The 26,745-nt window shown below is 39.6% G+C and overlaps 1 protein-coding gene across 1 annotated transcript in view; it reads left to right on the top strand.

Moving 5' to 3' along the window:
* The first annotated feature begins 9,365 nt into the window (after positions 1-9,365).
* Positions 9,366-26,745, top strand: part of SYN2 (synapsin II) — a 194,557-nt gene continuing 177,177 nt past the window's right edge. The window contains exon 1 of the mRNA XM_045832069.1: positions 9,366-9,945. Within this exon, the coding sequence (XP_045688025.1) occupies positions 9,545-9,945 (401 nt within the window). The 5' untranslated portion in view covers positions 9,366-9,544. The remainder of the gene's footprint in view (positions 9,946-26,745) is intronic.

The raw sequence follows: 26,745 nt of genomic DNA, 5'->3' as shown, positions 1-26,745 counted from the left end.
GAAAGAAGCTAAATATGGCTGCAAAGCAGGTCAGGGAAGACTAGGAGATGAACTAGACAGAGAGTATAGAGAATCATGAATGCTTGGCTAGCCTTTCTGGAGAAATGATAGTGGGTTTAGAATGGAATTAAAAAAAAAAGTCCTTCAGATGATTCAGTGGTGGGCAGGGGCATGGTCTGAAGAGCAGGGAGAAAAGAAATCCTCCTGTCCTCCTCCCTGGCACTTTTGACCAAGGCTCAGGGCTCCAAGCTCCACCTCTGTAGAGCTCTGGGGCTCAGGCTTCCCCTACCTGGGTGAGCCTGCTGTCTTTCTGCTGAGTTGGTAGCTGCCTTCCATCACCTGCCATGCCCGTTGCCTGGGCTGCAGCAGCAGTTGCTGGAGATGGGTGGAGCTCAGTCAGCAGCCAGCACACACTGTTACCAGGCCTGGGACAGCTGTCTTTGCCCAGAGGCTGCATAGATGGAATTTTCCTTTCTGCAGCTGTGTGTTACCACTCACCACTTGCCTGCCTGCACTCTCAATGCGGGACTCATCTGAGGCTTCCTTTTCAGGAGTTCATTGATATTCTCATCCTGTTGTTGGCTTTTGTAAATGGAGGAATTAGGAGGCATTTGCAGAGGGGGCTAGGAAAGGACCAGGTGCTTTTCCTGTCTGCCTGGATACACAGATATGTCATTTTTTGGAGCAGGTTTTCAAGAGCAGTCCTGTGCTTTGTTTTCTTTTCCTTCTGTCTCTCCTTTTATTCTTTCTTTTTTTCCCCTTCTTTTCTTCCTCCCTCCTGCCAGGCCCTGGACTAGGTAATCAGAATTCAGAAATGACTCAATCACAGTCTCTGTTCTCAGAAAGATCCCCCTCTAATGAGGAAAACAGAATAAGACCTAACTATTATAATATTGTCTTCTGAGTACTATGATTGAGCTATTCATGTACTTTAAATACTTGTTGAATAAAGAAAGAAGAAAAATGAATGACTGTTAGAGCACAAGGAGGGAGGCACAGTCAGGAAGGAAGGCACATGGAGGAAGTGGTGCCTGAGCTGCATTTGAAAAACTGGTTATAATCACTAGCCCCTGCTAGGCCCTTTTTAGCTCAAATCCTCATGACAATTCTATGAAGTAGATAGCCCACTTTACAGATGAAGAAAACTATAGGGAGATTTGATAAATTGTCTGAGATCATAAAGTTGCCAGTAGTACAGTCAGGATTCCAAAACACTTCTGTCTACCACAAAGACTGTGGTTGTTCCTCTGAACCATGCTGCAAAGCCTGAGGACGGGTATCTCAAGCAGAGGAAACAATTTGAACAAATGCTTGGAGGCATAGGAGAGATGATAACACAGAGGTTGATTTTCTGGAACCCTTGGGTGTCATGCTTTCCGAGCCTGGGCACTTTCTAAAGCATTCATTATGACCCATAGAAAAGCAAGTGGGTAGTGAGTGTTTGATTCTTCATCCTAAAATTAGGAAGTATTGTTTTAATCTCAGCTGTTCTGTGACAGATTGTGTGACCTTGGGGAAGTCTCTTCCCCTCTTTGAGCCTCTGTTTCCTCATTTGTTTAAAGGAGAGTGTAGTTCCTATCTTGTGAAGTTGTTGTAAAAATTCAGGGCAATGTGGTAAGCAATCATTACTATTGATCTGTTCAAGGTGACTTTAGGGTACCCAGGACTGGCTCATGATGGAGTGGGTGGATGAATCATCAGGCAAGGGGACTTTTAGATAATTGGATAGGGGATGCCTTCTGTCTTCCAAGAAATGATGGTGCTGGCAGAAAGCGTACTGTTAGCCTGCTTCAAATGAACCAGATGCTATTTTGGAGATGAGAAAAGACATTTTCTTGACACTGACAGTGTAGGGAGGGAGAAGATAAAAACCAAGAAATAGGAATACTGACTCACTCCTGATCAGGAACAGGGGATAGGCACGCCAGCCAGGTGCTCCAGAGGGTCTCTAGTCCTGGCAGAGTTCTGCAGATGTGCAGGATGAAGGGGAGGGTATGTAGAGAGAATGCTGGTGGGCTTTTTGGACTGAATCACACTCATTAAAATGACAGTGAAGTGTTTGACCTTGGACTATGACTCTGTTTTCCTCCCAACTCTGGAGCTGGCTATTTTCAAGAAAAGAAATGGGGCCATCTGCTCAGAGCTGGCCCTGGCACTAAGAAACCTTTCCCTGGGGACAGTTATGCAGGAACTTATACAATGTGGTATTGGGGTGGGGGTGGGGGAAAGATATTTCTCAATATACAGATATTTATTTACATTAAGGTGTAATGCCATTAATGCCTTATGCTATTTCTCTAATAAAGAGGATGTCTTTTCCTTTTATTCTTAGCCCAAATTCTCAGATTCCCACCAGAGATATTACAACTATATTGTCAAAATCTTCACATAGACTCCTATAGGTCCTGACCCTACATATCTCATCCTGACCTGTTCATTTTACATATGAAAAATGAGACTCAAAATAAAACTGACTCCAGAATATTATATAACTCTTAACCTATTGTGTGGTAAACCAGGAATTCAAATATTTGTCTCTAAATCAGAACATATGTTTAATTACATTTATTTTTTAAAAATAATCACTATCATGAATATGTACCTACCATGTGCTAAACACCGTGTTGGGCACTATTTATACATGATCTCATTTAGTTTTCTACGACAGCTCTGCAAAGAAAGATTAACCCCATTTTACATATATGTAAAACTGAGTCTCATTAAAGAAATTGCAAAAGATTGTCTTGCTAATAAGTGCTTGAGGCAGAGGATTAACCTATATGGGTCTGATGCTAAAGATCTAATTGATCCACCATCTGGTAATGGCTGAGAAGGACTGGGGAGTTGGGGCTGCCCACAGTTTATGTAAACACAACAGCTCATTCACTAGTATCTTGTGAACATCTTTCCCTATTACCTGGAAGGTACCTCCTTGAAGAGGAACTGTACCAGAGGTAGAGGGATGGGGTTGCCTTCTGTACTGACTTGGTACAGAAAGCTCAGCTCTGTCCCTGGTTTGGGTCAAATGCTAAATGGAAGGGGTGCTCTTTCATTTATCAGCAAAGCAGTGTGTGGATGCTGCTGGAAAACAATCTCTGATGAGTCCTCTAAGTTTCCCAGGCAGGGGAAACCCACTCTGCTGTTCATGTGTGCATGATAGAAATGTTCCTCTATCACCATGGCAACACCAATACATGAGCATCCAGAAAAGACCAGAGCTGCTTTGTGGGAAGCTGTGGTCGAAGCTCTGTGGGAGTAGGAGTTGGGTGTACGGAGGGAGGGGTGTCTAATTAGCTATCTCCTTGCTTGAGGCCAGCTTGTTTCTGGGGCAGGACTGTTTATACAGGATGCCATGCCTCCTAAGTCTGCAGGATTTTGGTCAAAGAGAGATGGTAGGGACACTGAGGAGAGTCCAGGAGTATGTATTATTTCTTGTATGGTTTCTGATAAATGTGTTTATTAGGCAAGCTGCTAATGTACAGGTGGCAAACACAAGGCCCATGGCCCGAATCCGGCCCTCCACTTTGTTTTATCCAGCCCAGCACCTTGTTTCTACCTGGCAGCAGCACTGAGCTTCTTGCCTCTAGTTAAGGAGTAGTTACATTTATACAGTCCTAAAATTACATTCGGCCCTTGATGGCAACCTCAAGGCTGATGTGGCCCCCGCTGAAAATGAGTTTGACATTCATTAACGGCTAATGGACAGCACCTTTTTAAGGGGTCTGCCTGTATACTCTAATGGAGAATCTCATGGGCTTTGAAAGCAACCAGAGACTTCCAGCTCTGCAATTTTTTAGTTCTAAGATCTCATATTAGGTGGTATAACCTCTCTGAAGTCTAATTGCTTCATTGATAAAAAAAAAAAGAAGATATTTCACGCAGTTGTGGCATGTAGTCGGCATCTAAACAGTTGAAGTTATTACTGTGTCCCCAGTACTGTTAGAGAAATGGAGATTTGGCAAGAGGGCTATCTTGAACTTCCTTAAGTCAGAGGCAGACTTGGAATTAGAATTCATGCCACCTGTGTTTCTTCTGAGTGCCCCAGCCTTTTTCTCTTCCTAAAACCATCTGTCAATGCTCAGTGTTTGCTCTCCAGACTCAGCCCCTATGTTTCCTGGCTCAGCCTGGTGACATCATGTGCATATTTCTCCTAAGGGGCTCTGCCCAGAGAATCTTACAACATGAGACCTTGGGGATTACCCAGCTCAACTCCCCCTCCTTTATTTCCCAGGATAGGAAATGGAAGCCTGAAGAGAGAAGTTAAGTGCTTTTTCAAGGTCACCCAGCAAAGTAGAAGCCATTAGTTGCAATGTTTTGTATTTATTTTAACAGGTATGACTAAGCCTGGGAGTAGCTGCAGAGGGTTGATCTCAAGCCTTTCACTAATTCTCTTGGGTGTGTAACATTGGGGTAAGGATGTGTGGGAGAATTCCTTTTTGTGTATTTTAATTGTGGTACTGGTGACTTCTGTGATTCCCCTGGCATTAGAAAAATTAATAGCTAACATTTGCACAGTGCTTTATAGCTTATAAAATATAATCATTTACTTGATCTTATTTAGTCCTCAAACTAGTCCTTCAAGGTCATTATAATAATTACTACCATTCTTTTCCAGCTGAGGAAACTGAGGCTGAAAGTGCTTAGTTCAAAGTTGCCATGAGGCGGATTTAGAAGTTGAACTTGTATCAGTGTGATTTCTAACTGTAATAGCAAACTGGCCCAAATGAAGTGGCCACCTTTGGAGAATTCAAAGTTGAGGCTACAGCTGACCTCTACACAGAGGCAGAGAAGGAAATCATCCACACGGCCAATTGTCAAGAAGGCCCACCTGAATGGAGATGACAATCTTTTAATTAAATTGAAGTTTCCAAATGACAGTAAAAAGATGTATTAAAGGAAATAATGATAAAGCTTGATTGTCACTTTCAAAGTGTTCCCATATTATCTCATGAGAGGACCAAGGTAGACCTACCCCTCCTTATTTACATTAGAAACCCAGAGAACTCAGCAACTTTTTGAAAATTGCAAAGCTAATTAGTGATAGAGTTGGGACTAGAACCCACAGTTTCTGAATCCCAAACTCTTTCTATTTCTCTTTAGGGTTGGTGGACCTGAATGGTATCCCTGATCCTGAGAAGTGAGCAAGGGCCAAGAGTGGCATGTTCCAGCAAACTTCCTTGTTTGGGAGGACAACCAGCCAACAAGTGTTTAGTCAGGTGGTTCAGTGTGCCAGGTTTTTCCTTTAGGCTCTGTATTTGAGCTCTGCCTGTGGAAGGCACTTTAATTCCTTCTCAGTCTTGTACCTTGTGGGCTTTCTTTACTATATTGTTGCTCAAGGGAAGAGAGAAATGAGAGTGGTGATAAAGCTAAATTGGATCTTGATTTTAACAGGATCCTTTCATCTACAGTTGTCAGCTGTTTACTTGTATTTACAATTCAGTGGGAAGATAAAGATTACACAGGGAAGGACCTCAAAGAGTCATGGGCTTTGAGAATTGGAGGAGAGCTCTGAGATTCTGACAGTTGGCTTAGTTGATCCCCAAATGATTAAAAAAGGTGGGAGAGACTCCTCTACTGATTACTCGGAGAGAAATGCTTTCCACCTAGTTATGGAGAATGGCTGCTTGGTCTCAGAGGGAGATAGCAGAAAAGGTCCTAACTGTACTAGGATTTTACATTTTGGAGCATTTCCAAATCCTTCCCGCCTCCCCTCAATTCCAGGAAAAAGGCAGGGCATAAGATAGACTAACAGTGCTATATTCTGCCTGCACCTGGAACTTAGATCCACAGGTAAGGATAAGGGAAAGACATTCCCTATAGCTCATTAAAAACCCAATCCCATTTATAGTAAAGTGTCTTGAATGCTACAAGGACATTTCTTGGCAATGACTCAGTGGAACATGGGGGATAATTGTTTAAGCAGATATGATTTACAGTTGTGCCAACTAATGAACATTTTCTGATCATATACAGCTGATTAATGACCATCATGCCCAATTATAAGAAAACAGCCTGACCCTGACTGGTGTAGGGCCCTGACTGGTGTAATGACTCAGTGGGTTGGGCATTGGCCTGAAAACCAAAAGGTCACAGGTTCAATTCCTGGTCAGGGCAGATGCCTGGGCTGCAGGCCAGGTCCCTGGTGGGGGTGTGCAAGAGGCAACTGATCAATGTTTCTCTCTCACATCAATGTTTTTCTAAAATAAATAAAATAAAAACTCTGTTCTTCCATGAGTAATATTCTTATTATAACCTAACTTAATAAATTAATAGACTATCTGATAAGTACTTTTTAGTAGTCTTGTGGACTTCCATTGTATCAATAAAGGAACCTATAGCTGAGCAGTTCCCTGGGAATGTTCTGATCTAGCACCCAAGATTGAGACATTTACTATGCATTGAATGTTATATTAGGCTTTGTAGATCAGTCCAAGAGAAGCAGAAGAGAGAATTCCTAACCTTGAGGTGCTTGCCTGCTACAAAGAAAGTTGGATAGACACATACAAGTACAGCCTCTTAGAGCCTATCTTAAAAATATTTGGGTGATTACTATGTTTAGATGCTATTCTAAGGCTCAAGGAATATAGTGATAATACAGGGAAGGTCTTTGCCTTCAAGAATAAATCTATACATCCTTATAACTTATCTAGTCCATCTTCCCCGACTTTGATCTTGCTGTGTCCTCTGTCTTGGTTGCCTTCTCCACCTTGTTCTAGTGACTTGAAGTCCACCCATTTTACAAGGCCTGGATCCTCCCTCCCCTGTGAAATCTTTTCCTACTCCAAAGATCTCCTCCTCCCCTAGCTCCTTTAACACTCACAGCCTGCTCCACTTTCTGATGACTCAGAGACTGCTCTGATATTACTAGTTATGTGCTCACATGTTTATGAGTTGTCTTCTTCGGGGAAGAACTTGGGTTTTCTTCATCCTTTAATCTCCTTCACCCTCCAGTAGCTAGCATAAGGCCTTGCACATATTAAGTACTCAAAATACGTTTGCTTATTGTTTGATTTTTAAATTTTACATATACTATAAGCTTAATGGTTAAGGGCAATTACATAGTGAAATAAAAAAAATAACCCAATCATCCAAAATAAAATTGAAGTTATAGTATCTGAAATTTCATCATTAGAGATTCATGCCTTTGGAAAAGATTCCTCTGATTCTCTAAAAAATATTTCTAGGAAGGCAATACGTTAAAATAAGTTTATTTCCTTAGGTTATTAGTGACTTATCAGTTTTATTCTCCAATAGACACAAGAAATGAGTTGGGTAAGAGCACAGTTTGATTCTCAAACAGCTGAGACCTTATAATGTGTCAGGTACTTTGCTTAATGTTGGGGTCCAAAGATTAATGACACAGTCTTATCCTTGAAAAGCTTACATTCTAGTCACCAGAATACTATAATTTCTTCAGAGGCTATGAGAAAGCCAAACACAGACAATAAAAAACTTAGCTCACCCAGTAAGACTGAGGAAAGGCTTCCTGGAGGAGTCATCAACTAGTATTCCTCCAGGCTTTCTCTACCTGAGTGCTTTCCCCACTTACCTGCTGGTAAATTCCTGCAGCTACCTCAAGACCTATCTCATATGTCACCTCCTCTGAAAAGCCATCCCTAAGCCTCACAAACAGAATGACTCCTTCACTTATTGGTGCTCCGAAACCACCTTACCCAACTGTATTATAGCATTTGTCACATCTTATTGAGGTTAATTTTTCCTGTGTCTACCCTCCCCACTTTCTGCTTTAGCTCACATGGATTGCAAACTTGCCACAGACAGGGGCCACTTCCCATTCATTTCAATTTATTTAGTTCTCACCACTGCCTGACATATGGTAGATGGGAAGACCAGTGTATTATTATAGTTGGTTAAAGACCTTTTGGACGTCATTAGGTCTCTGGCTCAGAGCTGGACTGTGCATCTCTAGGCTCCAAGTTGAGAATGCCAGCTAGGATGTAGGAAATAAGAACTGCCTGCCAATGTTAGTGGCAAGCTGCTCATTGATTCCATTCAGCCGAATAAATACTCACTGAGAATTTGTTCAAATAAGAATCCAATCACCATCACTAGAATACTCGCTATTTGCCAGGTGCTTTACATACATGATCTCATTTACTCTGTGTAACAACTTTGAAAAGTTATTTCCTTTTATCAGCTGAGGAAAAGAGACTCAGAGAGATAATGTGACCAAGGTCACCTGTAGTCAGATAGTAAAGTGTAACTGCTGTGTCTTTTTCCACTACAACACAGGGATTAAGTATATCTCACTACAGGTGAAAACAAAGGTCCAGGGGTCACACAAGATTCAGGGAGCACAAGTGGGAAAGTGGTAATCAGAGAAGTCCTCATAGAGTTCCAGGCAGGCCTGGCCAATGAGTGAACTGGGAAAAAACAAAACCAAAAACAAAAACAAATTGAAAGACCTTAAGGATGACCTTTTTGGTACTACTACATCAGATGCATCAATGCCTGTTATGGAGGTGGACAAAGAAGGGGTAGTGGAGGCTTAGATATAAGATGAGAGTCCTCTGCATGTGTGTGTGCGCGCGTGTGTGCACGCGCCTAGTGTGTGAGTTTCCAGTTTTACACATGGCTTTCTCTCTCTGGTGGATGAGAAGGGGGAGAGAAGTACATGCTCTTAGGTGAGCCCTTCTCAAGAGCATCTGTAAGAAATAAATGAGACTGACACATCCTTTCAAGTAGAGGTGGAGAGGATTTGTTCATCCCCTCCTTCCCAGAGTAGAGAGGATGACCCTTTGCTTCCCTACTAAGACTTGTCTTCATCACCTTGGTTAGGGGTCAGGGGAATGTCTTTCTCCTCTACTATTAAGAAAGTAGGTAGAGTTATTTTCCATCTCACCATAGAGTGTGTGTGTGTCTTGTGTGTTAGTGGGGACAAAGATTATTCCTCCCTTCCTCATCCGAAGTTTGGGGAGATGACACCTTTTTCTTAGGTTTGGGAAGAAAGGTGGTTCTTTTCTTTCCTGTTACAGTGCGCGCGGGAAACGGCTCTCTTCTCACCTCAGGGCAGGGAGACTAACACCTCTTTTCCCTCCACAGAGAGTGGGGACAGTTTTCTTCGCCTCCATCTCAAGTGGGACATGGTTCTTTTCTCCCCAACCCAAAGGTTACGGTAGGGGCTTTCGGTTCCCTTTTCCCTATTCTTGGATAGCAGAATGGCCTCCCACGCCCTGCCCATAGAGCCAAGCTCAGGCTGCAGGTGACCAAGCTCTATTCACCTCCGCAGACCCTGGAGGGCCGCCGCACCGCGCCGGGTGCGCAGGCGGCGAGCCGGGGGCGGTGCCTGCTCTGCGGCGCGGGGCGGGGCGATCTGCGGCCCCGCCTCCGTCTGCTCCAACGCGCTGAGCTTCGCGCCGCCAGGCTAGCCTGGCCCAGTCTGCCGCGGCTGTCTGCTGGGCTCGCGGTCCCGCGCCTGAGAGTCAGCCCCCTCGGCCCCCTCAGCCTCACATCTGCCGCCTCAGTCTTCCTCTCCGCGCCGGCCGGGCCCGCCGCCCCGCGCGCCCCCATCCCCTCAAGCCAGATGATGAACTTCCTGCGGCGCCGGCTGTCAGACAGCAGCTTCATCGCCAACCTGCCCAATGGCTACATGACCGACCTGCAGCGGCCGGAGCCCCAGCAGCCGCCGCCGCCCCCTGGCCCGGGCGTGGCCTCGGCGTCGTCGGCGCCCCCAGTCTCCTCGGCGACCCCGGCCGCCTCGCCGGGCCCCGAACGGAGGCCACCGTCGGCCCCCGCACCTGCGCCGCAGCCTGCGCCGCAGGCGGCCTCGGCGCCGTCGGTGGGCAGCAGCTTCTTCAGCTCGCTGTCCCAAGCCGTGAAGCAGACGGCCGCCTCGGCCGGCTTGGTGGACTCGCCTGCACCGGCTCCTGCCGCCGCCAGGAAAGCCAAGGTGCTGCTGGTCGTCGACGAGCCGCACACAGACTGGTAGGTGCCGGGTTGCTGCTGCCACTAGGTACTCCCAGGGCCTGCCTGGGCCACTGGGGGCCGCCAAGGAGATGGTACCAGGGCGCCAGAGAGACAGTTTAGACCAATAAAAAGGAGGGTCTGAGTGGTCCCGCCGTGAGGAGACGGCAGGTGGGGGCTGAGCAGGGAAGAAGGGATGTTTGTAAGGTGGGAGTCGGCCTCGATCTCCTGGAAAGGTAAACCCTGAGGTAAGAGATTTCCTCAGTTGTCTCAAATCCTCCAAAAGAAGCAGCTACTTTATGCAACAGGGAAGAGTCTTAAGACTTAACAGTTTGTTTTTGAGGGGCGGACGGAGGGGTCAGCCTAAACACAGAAAAGATGAGGTAAAAATGGTCCCAGATCGCTGAAGGAGCATTTAAAACCAATAACAAAAAAGGTTCTACTCTATGAAGCTTGAGTGAATTTGGAAAGGAAATGGGTATTTTGCGGGAAGAAGGTCAAAGGAGTATTTTTCAACTGTCAGATGAGGGCTGATATCAATATTGACATTAAGGTTGATCAAATCACAGATGTGGAAGCCACGGTTTACGTGGGCTTGTTGCCCTGCAGCACGGCTGAAGTCCGTTTAAGAATAATGAAATTCTTGTATTTTGTGCAGCGGGGAGGGGATTTATGGAATTTGTTTTTTACTTTGGTATGTGTGTGGGGAGTGGAAGTGACGGTGTATTTTTCCCGCTGGAAAGATGACGACCAACGTAAAAGGTTTTGGATCATTAAAGGACCACAAATAAAAAGAGATCTGCTTTAATACAGTAGACAGGGAACTTCAATAATTATAATTATTATTTGTATTATTAAGGGATATTCCAATTTAGAATCAGAAGGCTGGGGGAAAATGGTACCACTAGTTGGTAAAGGCAGGAATGAGATACACTTAAGACAAATCAATGAAAAGAAGTTCTATTTTATGTATCAGGAAGTTGACCTAGGGATGATGGTTGGAGTGGGTGGTGGGGGTGGAATTGACTGGTGAAGGAAGGACTTGAAGAAATGAAGAGGCCAGAAATCCGGGTTGTTCTTTTTCTGGAATATTAGAATGGTTGTTTTTGTTTGTTTGTTTTTCTTTCACACAGGAATTGAGGTAGGAGACTGGACCTGAGTGTTTCCTCCTAAGAGGGAGGTGCAGAGGGACCACAGAGCTGTTTATCTCCATCTCCTCTTTTGGCTGCTTCACTGTTTTTCTCACTGGGAGAACCAGAGGGAGGGAATGCTAGGGTGGGTGTGATGGAAGTGAGATGTAGATGTAGAGATGCCCTCCTGCTGGCTCCTCATGTGACCATTCTGAGTAGTCTTTAGGGTGACTTGTGTAGTTGGCTTTTTCTCAAGACTGTGGAGCAGAAAATATGAAGGAACCTTTGTTAGGAAATGACAAAAGCACAAGCAGGAGTTTAATGGGGAAAGTATAAGAGTTTAAATGATGGTGCCATTGACAGCCCTCTACAGAAATTGCTCCAACTCCCTTTAAATCAACAAGTGCTTATTAGTGGGAAGGGAAGGGAAGTAAGCTTTATTAAGCATACGTTATATACCAAGCCCTGTATTAGGTGCTCTGATATAGTATGTGCCATTAAATTTCACTACCAACTGAGGCTTAGCAAAGTTAAATGATGTGTTTGTGGTCATATAGCCAGCAAATAATATATAGTACCAGGATTTGAATTTAGGCTCATTTTACTTCACTGTTGCTACTGCACTGGCTTGCTGTTCCTTCATTATTATTATGTTATTAGTAATATTAATAACAGGCTCCCTCTAGGGGCAAGGTAGTATAGGGATCTTACAGAGTACTCATAGTTAAATTTGGGAGACAAAGTGGAAACATTTAACAAAAACAGTTAACAAAAAGGAATCTAGGATTATTAGTTATTCAGCAAATGAAGTGATTAGTGAGGGCTGGAGTTATTAGAGAAGGAAAGCATCACAAAAGATGAGTTTTGAATGAAAGCCAGATAAAGAAGGGGAGAAATGGGAATGACATTGTTGTTTCATTTTTTTTGTGCAAGAATCTGATCCTCCTGCACACTGCCCCGATTTATCAAGTTGAAGGCATTTGTTTGTCGTCAAATTACCAGTTAGGTACTGGCAGATAGGAAGATACTCATTTGTATGTATTTGATGAGGCTGCTGTAGATTTGTACTTAGTTCTTTTTTTAAAAAGTTTCTTTTATTTTTGCCCATCCTCTACCTCGTAACCTCCTCCCTCCCACTAGCTGTCATCTGCTCTCCATTTATGAGTCTACCTGTTTTGTTTATTCATTAGATTCCATGTATAAGTGAAATCATATGGTATTTGTCTTTCTTTGTCTGTCTTATTTCACTTAGCATAATGTTCTCCAGGTCCATCCATACTACCACAAAAGGTAAAATTTTCTTCTTTTTTAAGGCTGAGTAGTATTCCATTGTATAAATGTCCCATAGTTTTCTATTCATCTATTCATCTACAGTGAACACTTTGGCTGCTTCCATATCTTGGTGATTGTAAATAACACTACAATGAACATAGGAATGCTTATGTTCTTTTGAGTTACTATTTTGGGCTCCTTTGGATATATTCCCAGAAGTGGAATTGCTGGGTCAAAAGGCAGATACGTTTTTAATTTTTTGAGGTATCTCCATACTGCTTTCCACAATGGCTGCATGAATCTGCATTCTCATCCACAGTGCAAGAAGGTTCCCCTTTCTCTACATCCTTGCCAACACTTGCTGTTTGTTGATTTATTGATGATAGCCATTCTGACAGGTATGAGATGGTATCTCTCATTGTGGTTTTCATTTGTATTTCTCTGATGATTAGTGACGTTGAGTATCTTTTCATATGTCTACTGGCCATCTGTATGTCCTCTTTGGAGAAGTGTCTATTCAGGTCCTTTACTCATTTTTTAATTGGGTTGTTTGCTTTTTTGGTGTTGAGTTTTGTAAATTCTTTATAAATTTTATAAAGAATGTACAAACCCCTTATCAGATGTACTGGCAAATATATTCTCCTATTCTGTGAGTTGTCTTTTTATTTTGTTGATTTCCTTTGCTGTGCAAAAACTTTTTAGTTTGATGTAGTCCCATTTGTTTTTTTTTTTTTCTTTTGTTTCCTTTGCCTGGGGAGATATATCTGATAAAAAATTGCTATGAGTGCTGTCCGAGATTTTGTTGCCTCTGTTTTCTTATAAGATTTTTATGGTTTTAGGTATAACATTTAAATCTTTGATCCATTTTAACTTTATTCTTATGTGTAGTGTAGGAAGGTAGTCTAGTTTCATGTTTTTGCATATATCTTTCCAATTTCCCCAACACCATTTATTGAATAAACTATCTTTAGCTTATTGTATGTGTTTGATTCCTCTGTCAAATATTAATTTACTATAAAAGTGTGGGTTCATTTCTGGGCTCTCTGTTCTGTTCCTTTGAGCTATATGTCTGTTTTTATGTCAGTACCATGCTGTTTTCATTACTGTGGCCTTATTGTATAGTTTGACATTAGGTAGCATGATTTCTCCAACTGTGTTGTTTTCGTCAGGATTGTTGTTGCTATGCGGGACCTTTTGTGGTTCCATATAAATTCTTGAAATATTTGTTCTATTCTGTGAGATACATCATTGGAATCTTGATAGGAATTACACTGAATCTATAGATTGCTTTGGGTAGTGTGGACATTTTAATGATGTAAATTTTTCCTATCCATCAACACGGTATGTGCTTCCACTTATTTGTTATCTTCTTCAGTTTTTTTCTTTGATGTCTCATAATTTTCTGTGTACATGTCTTCTATATCCTTGGTTAGGTTTATTACAGGTGTTTTATTCTTTTTGAAGCAATTGTGAATGGGATTGTTTTCTTAATTTCCTTTTCTGTTAGTTCATTATTAGCATATAAAAATGCAACTGATTTCTAGATATTAATTTTGTATCCTGCTTTGCTGAATTAATTAATCAGTTCTGGTAGTTTCTTGGTGGAATCTTTGGGGTTCTCTATGTACACTATTATTTCATCTGCAAATAATGACAGTTTTACTACTTCCTTTCCAATTTGGATGTCTTTTAGTTCTTCTTCTTGTCTGATTGCTGTAGCTAGAACTTCCAGCAGTCTGTTGAATAAGAGAAGTAAAAGCAGACTTCCCTGTCTTGTTCCTGATCTTAAGGGGCATGCTTGTAGTTTTTTCCTGTTGAGTATGATGCTGGCAGTGGGTTTGTCATATATGGCCTTTATTATGTTTAGGTATGTTCTCTCTATTCCTAGTTTGCTGAAAGTTTTTTTCATAAATGGGTGCTGGATTTTTTCAAATGCTTTTTTCTGCATCTATTGATATGATTATGTAGTTTTTATCTTTCATTTTGTTTATGTGGTGAATCACATTTACTGATTTGCAAATGTTGTACCAACCATTCATTCCTGGAATAAATCCCACTTGATCATAGTGTGTGATCTTTTTGATGCATTGCTGTATTTGGTTTGCTAATATCTTGTTGAAGATTTTAGCATCTGTGTTCATCAGGGATATTGGCCTATAATTTTCTTTCTTTGTAGTGTGTTTATCTGGTTTTGGAATCAGGATGATGCTGGCCTTGTAAAATGAGTTTGGGAGTCTTCCCTTCTCTTGAATTTTATGAAATAGTTTGAAAATGAGAGGTGTTAGTTCTTGGAATATTTGGTAAAATTCCCCTGTGAAGCCATCTGGTCCAGGGCTTTTGTATGTTGGGAGTTTTTTTGATTACTGCTTCAATTTCACTAGGTGTAATCTGCCTACTCAGATTCTCTGATTCTTCCTGATTTAGTTTGGGAATACTATGTTTCTAGGAATTTATCCATTTCATCCAGGTTGTCCAGTTTGTTGGCATGTAGTTGTTCATAATATTTTCTTACAATCTTTGTATTTCTTTGTTGTCAGTTATTTCTCCTCTTTCATTTCTGATTTTATTTATTTGGGTTGTTTCTCATTTTTTCTTGATGAGTTTGGGTAAAGGTTTGTCAATCTTGTTTATCTTTTCAAAGAACCAGCTCTTGGATTCATTGATCTTTTGTATCATTTTTTTACACCGTATTTTATTTGTTTCTGCTCTGATCTTTATTGTTTCCTTTCTTCTACTCACTTTGGGATTTGTTTGTTGTTCTTTTTCAAGTTCCTTTAAGTGTAAACTTAGATTGTTTATTTGAGCTTTTTCTTTCTTTCTTTTTGTTTTGTTTTATTTTTTAGGAAAGGCCTGCAATGCTATAAATTTCCTTCTTAGGATTTCTTTCCCACTGTCTCACAGATTTTAGATTGTTGTGTCCTCATTTTCATTTTTTTCAAGGTATCGTAGATTTATTCCTTGATCTCATTGTTGGCCCATTCATTGTTTAATATCATGTTATTTAGCTTCCATGTCTTTGCATGTTTTTCAATGTTCTTCATGTGATTGATTTCTCGTTTCATAGCATTGTGGTCAGAGAAGATCCTTGATATGATTTCAGTCTTCTTAAATTTATTGAGACTTGTTTTGTGTCCTAATATGTGTTCTATCCTAGAAAACTTTCCATGTACATTTGGAAAGTGTGTGTATTTTGTTTTGGGATGAAATGCTCTGAAGATATTATTAAATCCATCTGCTATAGTTTGTCATTTAACGCTACCTTTTCCTTATTGATTTTCTGTCTGGAAGATCTGTCCATTGAAGTCAATGGGATGTTAAAATCTTTGACTATGACTGTATTTCTGTTGATCTCTCCCTGTAAGTCCATCAAGATTTGCTTCACATATTTAGGCGCTCTTATATTAGGTATGCAAATGTTTACTAGGGTTAATCCTCTTGTTGGATTGTTCCCTTTATCATTATGTAGTATTCTTCTTCGTCTCTTACTATAGCCTTGGTTTTTTAAAGTCTATTTTGTCAGATATTAGTACTGCTATCCCGGCTTTTTTTTTCCTTTTCCATTTGCATGAAATATCTTTTTCCATCCCTTTACTTTTAGTCTGTGTGTATCTTTTGATCTGAGATGGATCTCTTGGAGGCAGCATATTTATGGGTCTTGTTTTCTTATCCATTCAGCTACCCTGTCTTTTGGTTAGAGCATTTAAGCTATTTACATTCAAGGAGATTATTGGTAGGTACGTATGTAGTACCAATTTATTGTTAGACATTTTTCTTTTTCTTCTTCTTAAAGCAAGCCCTTTAACATTTGCTGCAGTAGTGGTTTAGTGTTAATAAACTCCTTTAGTTTTTCCTTGTCTGGGAAGCTCTTTTTTTCTCCTTCAATTTTAAATGATAGCCTTGCTGGGTGAAGCAGTGTTGGTTGTAGGCCCTTGCTTTTTAATCACCTTGAATATTTCATGCCATTCTCTTCTGGCCTGAAATATTTCTGTTGAGTAATCAGATGCTAGTCTATTGGTGCTCCCTTGTAGGTAACCACCTGCTTTTCTCTTGTGGCTTTTAGGATTCTCTTCTTGTCTTTAAGCCCTGTCATTTTAATTATGATATGTCTTGGTGTAGACCTCTTTGAGTCCAACTTGTTTGGGTTTCTGAGCTTCCTGGACTTGTGTGTCTTTTTCCTTCACTAGATTAAGGAAGTTTTGTGTTATATCTTCAAATAGGTTTTTGATCCCTTGCTTGCTCTCTTCTGCTTCTGGTATTCCCATGATGCAGATGTTGTTATGCTTTATGTTGTCCAAAATGTGTCTTAAGCACTCCTCATTTTTTAAAAAATTCTTTTTTCTTTTGGCTGCCATTCTTGGGTGTTTTTTTCTACCTTGTCTTCCAAATCCCTGATTTGATCCTCTGCTTCACCTAACCTACTGTTTATTCTTCCAGTGTATTATTTATTTCAGATATTGCATTCTTTATTTCTGACTAGTCCTTTTTTATGGTTTCTGTCTTTTTTCATGCTGTTGATTATCTTTATAATCATTACTCTAAACTGTGTATCTGATAAATTGCTTGCCTCCATTGCATATAGTTCTTCTTCTGGAGAATTCTCTTGTTCTTTCATTTGGGGTCTGTTTCTTTACCTTCCCATTTTGGCTTCTTTTTGTACTTTCCACCATAGTTGTTAAACTAATCAAGCCGTAATCAGCTTTAGCACAACTCAGTGGGACAGAGTAATTCTGCTAGGTGGGGCTATTGTTTCCCCTCAGGCTGATGCCACTTGGAGGGGATTGCTCTGCCTGAGAGTGATGGCTCTTGCAGTGTGGGGAATTGACTCAGCACAGAGATCCTGGTGGCTGTTCCTTCAGTTCTCTCCCCAGAGCTACCAACCCCAATCTCTCCTCAAGTGTTTCTAGTCTACTCTACCCTCCTCTGTTGGAGCTCACGGTGAGTGACCACAAATGGAATTTTGTGCATTTGCCCTTTAAGAGGCTCTCTGCATCTCCAGTTGTCTCTCCCTGGCAAACTGAAACCCTGCTGCTTTTCACAGGTGGATGTTATGTGGGTTCCTTTCTGGCTCTGGTGTTGTAAGCTGGGGAGCTCAGCTTGGGTTCTAGACCCCACACTTCTCAGGGGGTACTCACCAGCTGTTGAAATATTCCTCGAGAACTTAAGCTGTTGTTGGTGTGGGATCTCAGCCAGCCCTCTTGTGCCTCCTCTGCACTCTCTGCCAGTCTTGTTGTGGTGAAGTGGTTTCTTCTGTCTGTCCTTGGTTATAAGGCTGCTCTCTAGCTAGTGTTCAGTTGGTTATTCAGGATGCTTTCTCTACAATTTAGTTGTACTTCCTGATTGGTCCTGGGAGGAGGTTAGTATAGCTTTCACTTACTCTTCCTCCACCTTGGATGCTTCTGATTTGTATTTAGTTCTAACAGCTTCAAGTAGCTTGAGATTAGAAACTTTCCTTGGATACTATTATTCTCTAGACTGCGTGGCATGAACCAGAGAATTACCTTGGCCTGAAGACTAGATTTCTAAGGGAAGTAATGGAATACACTGGAATGCACTTTCCTATAAGCTGATTCCCAACTGTATTTTGATTTTCTCTGAAGTAGTAACATTGATTTATTAAAACTCATAATTCCAGTTTGAGTCTCATGCTTGACCTCAGTTCTGTGCTTCTGTGCCTAATAGCAATTCTCAAAATTGCAGTTTGTTTTGTAACATGTCTGAATTTGTTAAAAGACATCTTGCTTAAATATTGATGAATGGTTTTATTGAAAGGTCTCTGAGTTAAGGAGCAGATGCCTGCTTATGACAAACAGAGTGACTTAAAGGTGCTTTTTGCTCTAAAAGTTGATTTTAGTAAATTAGTCTCACAGTTTAAACTACCTACATAGTATTCAGTGAGCAGGTGTAATTTTATGCCCAGTATTATTTTCTTGGTGCTTTAATAGGAAGTCAGAGTGTAGCCTCTCAGTAGAATTTAAGAATATTGGTCCCATCTGAATTATGGAATGCTAAAATAAAGGTTTTAACAAGCATTTAAATAACTGGAGATTCAAAAGACGGGACTAAAATAGGCAGCCTCTCAGAGCAGCCTTAATTCACAAGGGAATTCTTTGAATTTCTATCACTGTAATTGTGGGACTTGGAATTTGGGAACCTTACTACTGTCCAAGATAATGGAGAAATTGGAGGGTGTTACTCTCTCTGTATTTTGCTTGAAATTGTGTTTTTATTGGTTGCCTGAGATCTTTAGATTAATTGCACACTAAAGGATCATTGGGAAAATGTATGTTTTACTAAAAAATGAAATCAAGCTCATTATATACCTTACTAGTAATTATTATTAGTGGTTGATATATATATATATATATATATATATCAACCACTAATTATATGTGTGTCTGCCTCTATGTGTATATGTATTTTCGAGATGTGTGTGTGTGCTATAGATAATCAGGATATGTGCATATATATCCTTTCGAGTCTCATATATAAATTTGAAGTATAGTTAAGACTGCACTTTAACAAATGATCTCTGTGCTTAAACAAGGAACAAGCATCCATCTGTATATATTGGGTATTATATTGTTACTGGTAAGTTTTTTCTCAGATTCTCCCCTGTCTTTTTTCCAGTGATTCCAATCCCAGTGCCAAAGGGAGTTCTTTCATTCTGGCATGTCTCAGTGTTTGATTTGAAAATCAGTACAGCACAGGCATTCTAAAGCTTATCTAGATGATCTGGAGATTGAAAATATGACAAATCCACTGATGTTTATTGAGCACCTTCTTCTATAGGGTATATATGCTAAGAAAAATGATACACTCTGTTTTCTAACATCTGTCCATCTGAGTAAATAAGATAAATATATGTTTTAAAGGCATACTGAAAACTACCCCTTGTATTCATAGTTTGGTCCCTGGATCAACAGAATTGGCATCAAACAAGAAGTTTTTGAATTATAGATTATCGGGTCTCACCTGTGCCTACTGAGTAATAATTTGTATTTGAATAAGGTCTCCAGGTGATTCACGTGCATTAAAGAGGCATTAAACAAAAGGGTGTGTGATTTAAGTGCTAAACGTGTGGGAACAATAACTGCTATCATTTATCAAACTATTATATTCTAGATGTTTTACTATATTACATATATTATAAATATCATTTAATCTCTGTCACAGCAATGCAGTGCTATAGAAACTTAAAAAAGTGAGAGATGGATGTGTGTTAGAGTGGGAAGGGAATGCTTAATGAAAGCAGTGAGGTATGAACTGAGCCTGAAGAATTTGAATCAAGAGATAGGTCTGGCTCAGTCTAGACAGGGGGTAGTATAAGGAAAGTACAGTGGCAGAAATGAAAGAGATGATGAGACTGGATTTATGTATTTTCTAGGCAGCACCTGTTTCTATTATTTTCTGGTGTTTCTTTTGGCATTTCATTAAGAATAGGGGAATTCAAACTGCAGGGGTCTGGACCAGGCCTTGTGAGTGGCTCTAGAAAAATATTTGAATTGGAACATGGGGGGAAGCTCAAGTGAGTTTTGAGGCTTCTCTCTGCTACATATTTTATTTATATATTCTGTGGACCAGTTTCATAGAATTTCATTGTTCATAGCAGCAGTAGCCTATAGCTTAGAATTCTAGGTTATTAGAGTTGGAATATCATCTGGGTCACTTTATAAATGGGTGAAATCTTGACCTAAAGAGGGAGAGTGACTTGTTCAAGGTTACTCAACTAGTTGATGACAGAACCAGAACTAGAATATAAAACATCAGTTTCTATACTAAGCTTTCTTCCCCTGTATACCATGTAACAGTACTCTTCTGTTTTACCATCATTCTACTTTCCTAACTTTTATCTTTCTCCATCCCTGATTATCTCAAGGACTGACAGGGACTTTTCATCTTATAGCATTTGAACTCAAAGGAACCTGAATCATCATCTAGCCCAGAGAAATGGAATGATATTGCCCAAGGTCAAATAAGAAGTTGGTGAGGGAATGGAGACTAGAACTCACATCTTCTGACTCCACCTCAAGTTTCTTTCTACTTTTAAGTCACTCTGAGTAGATCCCCTAAATTTAATCCTTTTTCTCCTTAATACTGTTTGTATCTGCTTCTTTTAAAGATTCATTGTAAAGTTGTTAGTAAGTGCTTAAAAAGAACCACATGAGCATATCACACTGTATCTACACTAGCAATTTCACAATCTTATTTGTGTTATTTTCAGCAAAGGTTGTTGTAAAATGGTTGAAGTAGACTCTTAAAGAGCTAGTCATTAAAACCCAACAATATTCTAAAGTTAATGGGGTTGTTCTACAGTGGTGACCTTCCTTTCAGGGACCCATTTTTACCTCAGTATCCCTGTCTACCTAAGATTGCTTATTGTCTTTTTGTATCCAAGTTCAGGTCTGTAGTAACATTAGTCTTATCAATGTCTTGCTAGACAAAATACAGTGGAGGCCTAAATAGGAAGTTTTCCATATTGCATATCTTCTCCTCAAATTTACAAAACATTTTTAACTGGGCTATGATTCAGTGCAATTAAGCATCTAACAAGCCAGGTTGTGCTGGGGATATAAGAATAAGTAGGGCATAGACCTTGTCTACTGGGATCTTCTAGTCCACTAAGGGAGAGGACAGACATTTAAATAGGATTTTAATATAGTGTGATAATTAGTATACATAGGGTGCTATGGGAACACAGAGGTGGGCTGTCCCGAGGAATGAAGATGTTGTGATTAGAAATGTTTGTACCCTTAAAATGTGCTGCTGTGTATTCTTAGGTAGGCCACTTTGCCTTTTTGGTTTTTGATTCTCTAATACCTGTCAAATGAGAAGACTGAAACAGATTCTCTAACTTACTTTACAGCACTACGTTATTTCCATGTTACAGTTTTTGTACCATTGTCTTTCAAAAATTTTAGCTCTGTATTTTATTCTTTGTGGCAACGCTTGTAAATCTTTGCAAAAACAGGCATAGGCCAATAAATGAGTTTATGTGCCCTTGGATGAAAAACTCATCTTTTAGTACTTTCCATTCAGTACCTCCTTCTTAGGTTATTGCTACTATGTGGTATCCTGAAAAAAAAGTGGGGTCAATCCTGTAGTGGTGTCTGTGTGTGTTTCCTCCTCATGATGGAAATTGGAGACTTGTGGTTGAATTTCTCTCTCCCTGACAGATATAAGAAATCTATCTGTCTGTCTGTCTATCTATCTATCTATCTATCATATATATATATATATATATATATATTAGGCCTGTCCAGAAAATATCCATCCATATACTATGAAAAAATATATACTATGAAAAACTGCCAGGTTATGAAAAATAAGCATTTATTGAAGAAGATACAAGATGCAAGAAACATTGTACATAGGACAGTGGCACCTCAGTCCCCTTCAAAGTAGGCACCTTGGGAACTCACACAGTTCTCCCAATTGCCATCAGCTGCCCTGTTGTATTTTCCTGAATCTCATTGACAGTCTGAAATCTCTTCCCTTTCAAAGGTGATTTTAGTTTTGGGAAAAGGCAGAAGTTGCAGGGTGCCAAATCTGGGCTGTAGGGGGCTGAGTCACCTGGGTGATTTGATGTTTCACCAAAAAACTCTCTAGGAGATGTGATGCATGAGTATGCCCATTATTATGATAAAGCTGCCAATCACCAGTTGCCTATAGCTGTGGCCTCTGAATCATCTGAATAGTTTCTGTGGAGGAGTGTTCAAGTTCAATGCAAAATTTAATGCAGATTCATTGCTCTACTAGGGATGTCAAAGCTGTGGCCAATGGGCGGCATGCAGCTCAGGATAGCTATGAATGCGGCTCAACACAAAATCGTAAATTTACTCAAAACATTATGAGATTTCTTTGTGATTACATGTCACAATGTATTTAATGTGTCACCCAAGACAACTGTTCTTCCAATGTGGCCCAGAAATGCCAAAAAGTTGGACACCCCTGCTACTTGCTCAGTCATTTTGAATGGGATAGCCACACAGTACACATGCTCACTCAACAGTGTCTATTGCCCCGACTTACTAGTACAGTGAAGTCATTGTTCATACATATGTATTCCAGTCCACTCTCCTTGGCTGCCAGGTTATGTCATTGTCATGCAAACTTTTCTTGTTATATTAACAGTGGTTGGACTTTTTCTGTATAGACCTCATATATGTTGGCTAGCAGCATTTATTTTTTGATCCCTGTCATGTGCACTGTGCTTTATAGTTTACACAGCATATTCATACCCATTGTTTCATTTTATCTTCACAATGATCCTGATCTATAGATAGAATATTCATTTTATAGATGAATAAACAGACTCATAAAAGTAGTCATTTGCCGAAGATTATATAGCTATTAAACTGAAATGTCAAGATCTGACCCCAGAGTGATAGATTTATACAAAAAAAAAAGATAATTTTGCCAGCAGAAAATTAGAGGATGATTTTTGCTTTTTAAAATGTTATTTATTTATCTTTAATTTTTATTGACTTTCTTGGAGTGACATTGGTTAATAAAATATATAGATTTCAAGTGTGTACAGTTCTATCATACATCATCTGTGTATTGTATTGTGTGTTCACCACCCAAAGTTAAGTCTCCTGTCACTATTTATTATCACCCCTTGACCTTCTACCTCCTCCCACCCCTCTTTCCATTGGGTAATTACCATGCTGTTGTCTGTGTCTGTGAGGTTTTTTTTTCTTAATTCCTTTACCTTTTTCACTTACCCCCCAACTTTTCTCCCCTCTGACAGTTGTTAGACTGTTCTCTATGTGAATCTGTTTCTATTTGGTTTGTTAGTTTATTTTGTTATTAGACTCCACATATAAGTAAAATCATATGGTATTTGTTTTTCTCTGACTGGCTTATTTCACTTAGCATAATACTCTCCAGGTCCATCCATGATGTTGCAGAAGGTTTGTTTGTTTGTTTGTTTGTTTGTTTAGAAGAGAGAAGCATTACCAATTTGACTCAGCTATATGTAACAATTAGAGACATGACCACATAAATCTTTATGATATTTAATAAATAAATGAATTCTAAATCAGCTCTGCTTCAGTTTCTACTGGTAACTAATTAAGGAAGGATGGTTATAGAGGGAAATGAAAGGAGAGAAATACGTAGAATGGCTTTAAAAAGTAGTTTCTGCATTCTTTTCAACCCTATGTAATCCATCTTTCACATTGTTTTCTGAGTATTCCTAAACAAAACAAAAGCATTCATAGATCTTATAAATTTACTTTGTAAATAGTCTTCTCTTATCACACTGTTATTCATTAGGCTTATTCACAATTTGGCTCCAGCTTATCTTTCAGACTTTTTCTATACTTTCAAACTTTTTCTATATATTGGATTACCCTTCCCTCGAATACATACTTTACTTTCTGGATTCTGTGCTATTATTACAGTTGCCTTTGGAATGCTCTTCTGCTTCTCTCTTTGACCTCAACACTTATTTTCTTTGTTCTATATTCAGAGGGTGAGGGTACTGAATATTGTTTAAGAACCACCCCCTCCTGCCTTCTCCATGACCTTGCTCAAAATTTTATCCCTTTTTTCTTCTGCTTATAATCTCATTTTCTACTGGTTGCTCCATCATTATAAAGACAGAAAGAAGCAAAAACTCCTCCTTCACCTTCTTAATCATTCTTTTCAATGTGAAAAATAAATCTGAGTTTCATCTCTACTTTCTTATCTGATATTTGCTCTCCTGAGCTGAAATTGGGCTTCTGTCTTCCCCATAATATTGAAATTATTTTTGTTATCTTACCTAATTGCTAAATCCAAAGGACAGTGTCAGTTTATACCTTCGCTGATGGGTTTGACACTGTTTATCTTCCATCTGGAAGTCCCTTGGCTTCTGCATTCTTCATTTGCTTTATACCTGTTCTTTTAAAGTTCCTTCTCATTTTTCTTGTTCTTTTCTTTGTCTGCCTCATTAAATGTAGGTATTCCTCAGAGTCCCATTTTCTACCCACTTCTTTTTTCACTCTATACACTCTACCTGGTCCATCCACTCTCAAAATGTCCATTACCTACTAAATGTAGTTGGTTCCCAAATCTTTAGCTCAGAACTTTGTCCTGATCTTCAGACATTCTCATTGCTTGATGGATATCTCCATCTGCGTGATTAAAGGTAATTCAAGGTCATTTGTTCCAGTATTAAATTCCTTATCTTTCCCTTCTGTTTCAGTTCTCATATTTTTTATCTTGATTGGGTATAGCAGTGATCATCTATTTCAATTTCTTATTACCTTTCATCTAGAAGGTCTCATTATGATTTCCACTTAATAGCTTGAATGAACTATTTAAAATATAAATTTGACCTTTTCATTCCTTTGCTTAAAGCTTTTTAGTGTCTTTCCCTGTCTTATAGGTAAAGTTCATGGCTCTCCTGTGATCTGACCCCTGCTTACCTCTCCGACCTCCTCCTAACATTTCCATCCTCAAACTTTAATTTTTAGCACAACTGAACTATATGCAGTTTTATACACGTGTTATGGCATTCCTCCTTTTTGCCTTTGTTTATACTTCCGCAATTGCCTCATCTCCTCTTCCTTTTCTTGACTAAACTCATGTTCATCTTTTGAAACTGAGTTGAATATTTTCTTTTCCAGGAATTCTTCTCTTACTCTCTAGATTGTATTAGGCATCTATGCCTCCTCTATGCTGTTTTTCAATCCGGTAGATATCTTTATCACTGAACTCAACACAGTGATATCTGTTTATGTGATAGTGAGTCCTTTGAGGACAAGCTTAGTGTTTTCTTCATTTTTTGTATCCTTAGCATTCAGCAGAATGTCTGATACACAATTTGAGGTCAGTAAAACTTTCCCAAATTGAGTTGAAGAGAGGGATCCAAAGAATGTGAAAAGGCATAGAAGGAAACAATGGACAAGAAGAAGTATTCTAGGATTAGAGGTGTATTTTATTATGTTGGAAGTCTTGTTTATTCACTACAAATATAGTAAGCTTTAGAATACTTTTGCTCTTACACTCTATGAAACACAAATTAACTTAATCACAAATTTTCAACCAGTCCACTTCATAAACCTTTTGAGATTTAGCTCTGAATGAGAGCCCTAGCAACTCCTAATACTAGAAAGTATTATCTGGTACATGGCAGCTTTGAACAGAGAAAAGGAAATGGAACAAAACTGACGACAAAGTTTTTCTTCCCTAACTTATACTGATGCTTGGCTCTAAAGGAGCCCATTTTCTCCTGAAGTTAATCCTGCTTTCTTGTCCTACCTAGAGAACTTTTCTTTTAGTTATTTTAGTATGAAACTTCAATCTCGGGCCACCCAAGCTTCTCTTTCCTTTTTCTTTAGTGAAAAAAAAATTTATTTAATTTATCCAAAGCATAGTTTTGGATAATTAAAACATCATTGTAATTGAAAAATGTTGAAAGTAATCTCGTCATGATCTGTCTCTTCTTACTTCTTCAGTATTACCTTTCTTTTATTTCTTACCCACTTTGATATAGCCATGATAAACTTATAGATACTAAGATTTAACTGATTGTGCCATTGCCTCTACATCTTTATACTACTCCTGCTAATTGAAGGCATTTTTTTTTTCCTGCATGTCTTTGCCTGGACAATTCAGGATGACTTCATCTTTTCTAAAGTCAGAACTAGACTTAATCCTTCCTTAAATTCTTTCAATTTGTGTTAGAAACTGTACTAAACTTGCTTACCTCTCATAACAATGAACTCATTGTATTATAGTCAGGTTTTATTTATATCTTCTCATTTTTCCACCTTTAACTGATAAGATCTCCTCAAAGACAATGACTGTAACTTGAATTTCAGTATCCCCAGCATTTGGTATGACAGAGTATTTTCAGTAATTATAATATTTGTTGGACCCATCAATGACTTATGAAAAAAACTATGAAAATGCAAATAATGAGCAAAGCAACTCTTCAACTCCCTGTAAATATAAACAAACAATAGTTGCATTAACCAAAGTGATTAGTCAATAAGAACTGGTTATATATATTAAAATATTTTCTATAAACTGTAAAGTAGTATAAAAGTATTAATTATTGTTACTATGTTAGAGTGTTCCACATCCTCCCTTACATAAAGCTGAAGATGCACCTGCTCTGCCTCACTCTAATTCACCCTTTTCTGATGTGCAAAATACTCCTTGCTTACTCATTCTGGAGAATAGCTATTGCCTTCTCACCCCTGCTTCCCACCCTCCAACCCTGTTCTCTTAGAGTAGGCATACAAACATTTAAAATGTACATGTTTGCTCTGGTTGGGTGGCTCAGTTGGTTGGAGCATCATCCCATACACCAAAAAGGTTGTGGGTTTGATCTGGTCAGGGCACATACCTAGGTTGCAATTTTGATGCCCCTGTCAGGGGTGTCATGAGAAGCAACCAATCAATGTTTCTCTCTCACATTGATGTT

The sequence above is a fragment of the Phyllostomus hastatus genome, unplaced genomic scaffold, assembly GCF_019186645.2.
Source record: "Phyllostomus hastatus isolate PE091 unplaced genomic scaffold, TTU_PhHast_1.1 phas_contig_16, whole genome shotgun sequence".
Taxonomy (NCBI): domain Eukaryota; kingdom Metazoa; phylum Chordata; class Mammalia; order Chiroptera; family Phyllostomidae; genus Phyllostomus; species Phyllostomus hastatus.
Note: the sequence above shows the minus strand (reverse complement) of the source record. Positions and strands in the feature narration are given on the sequence as shown.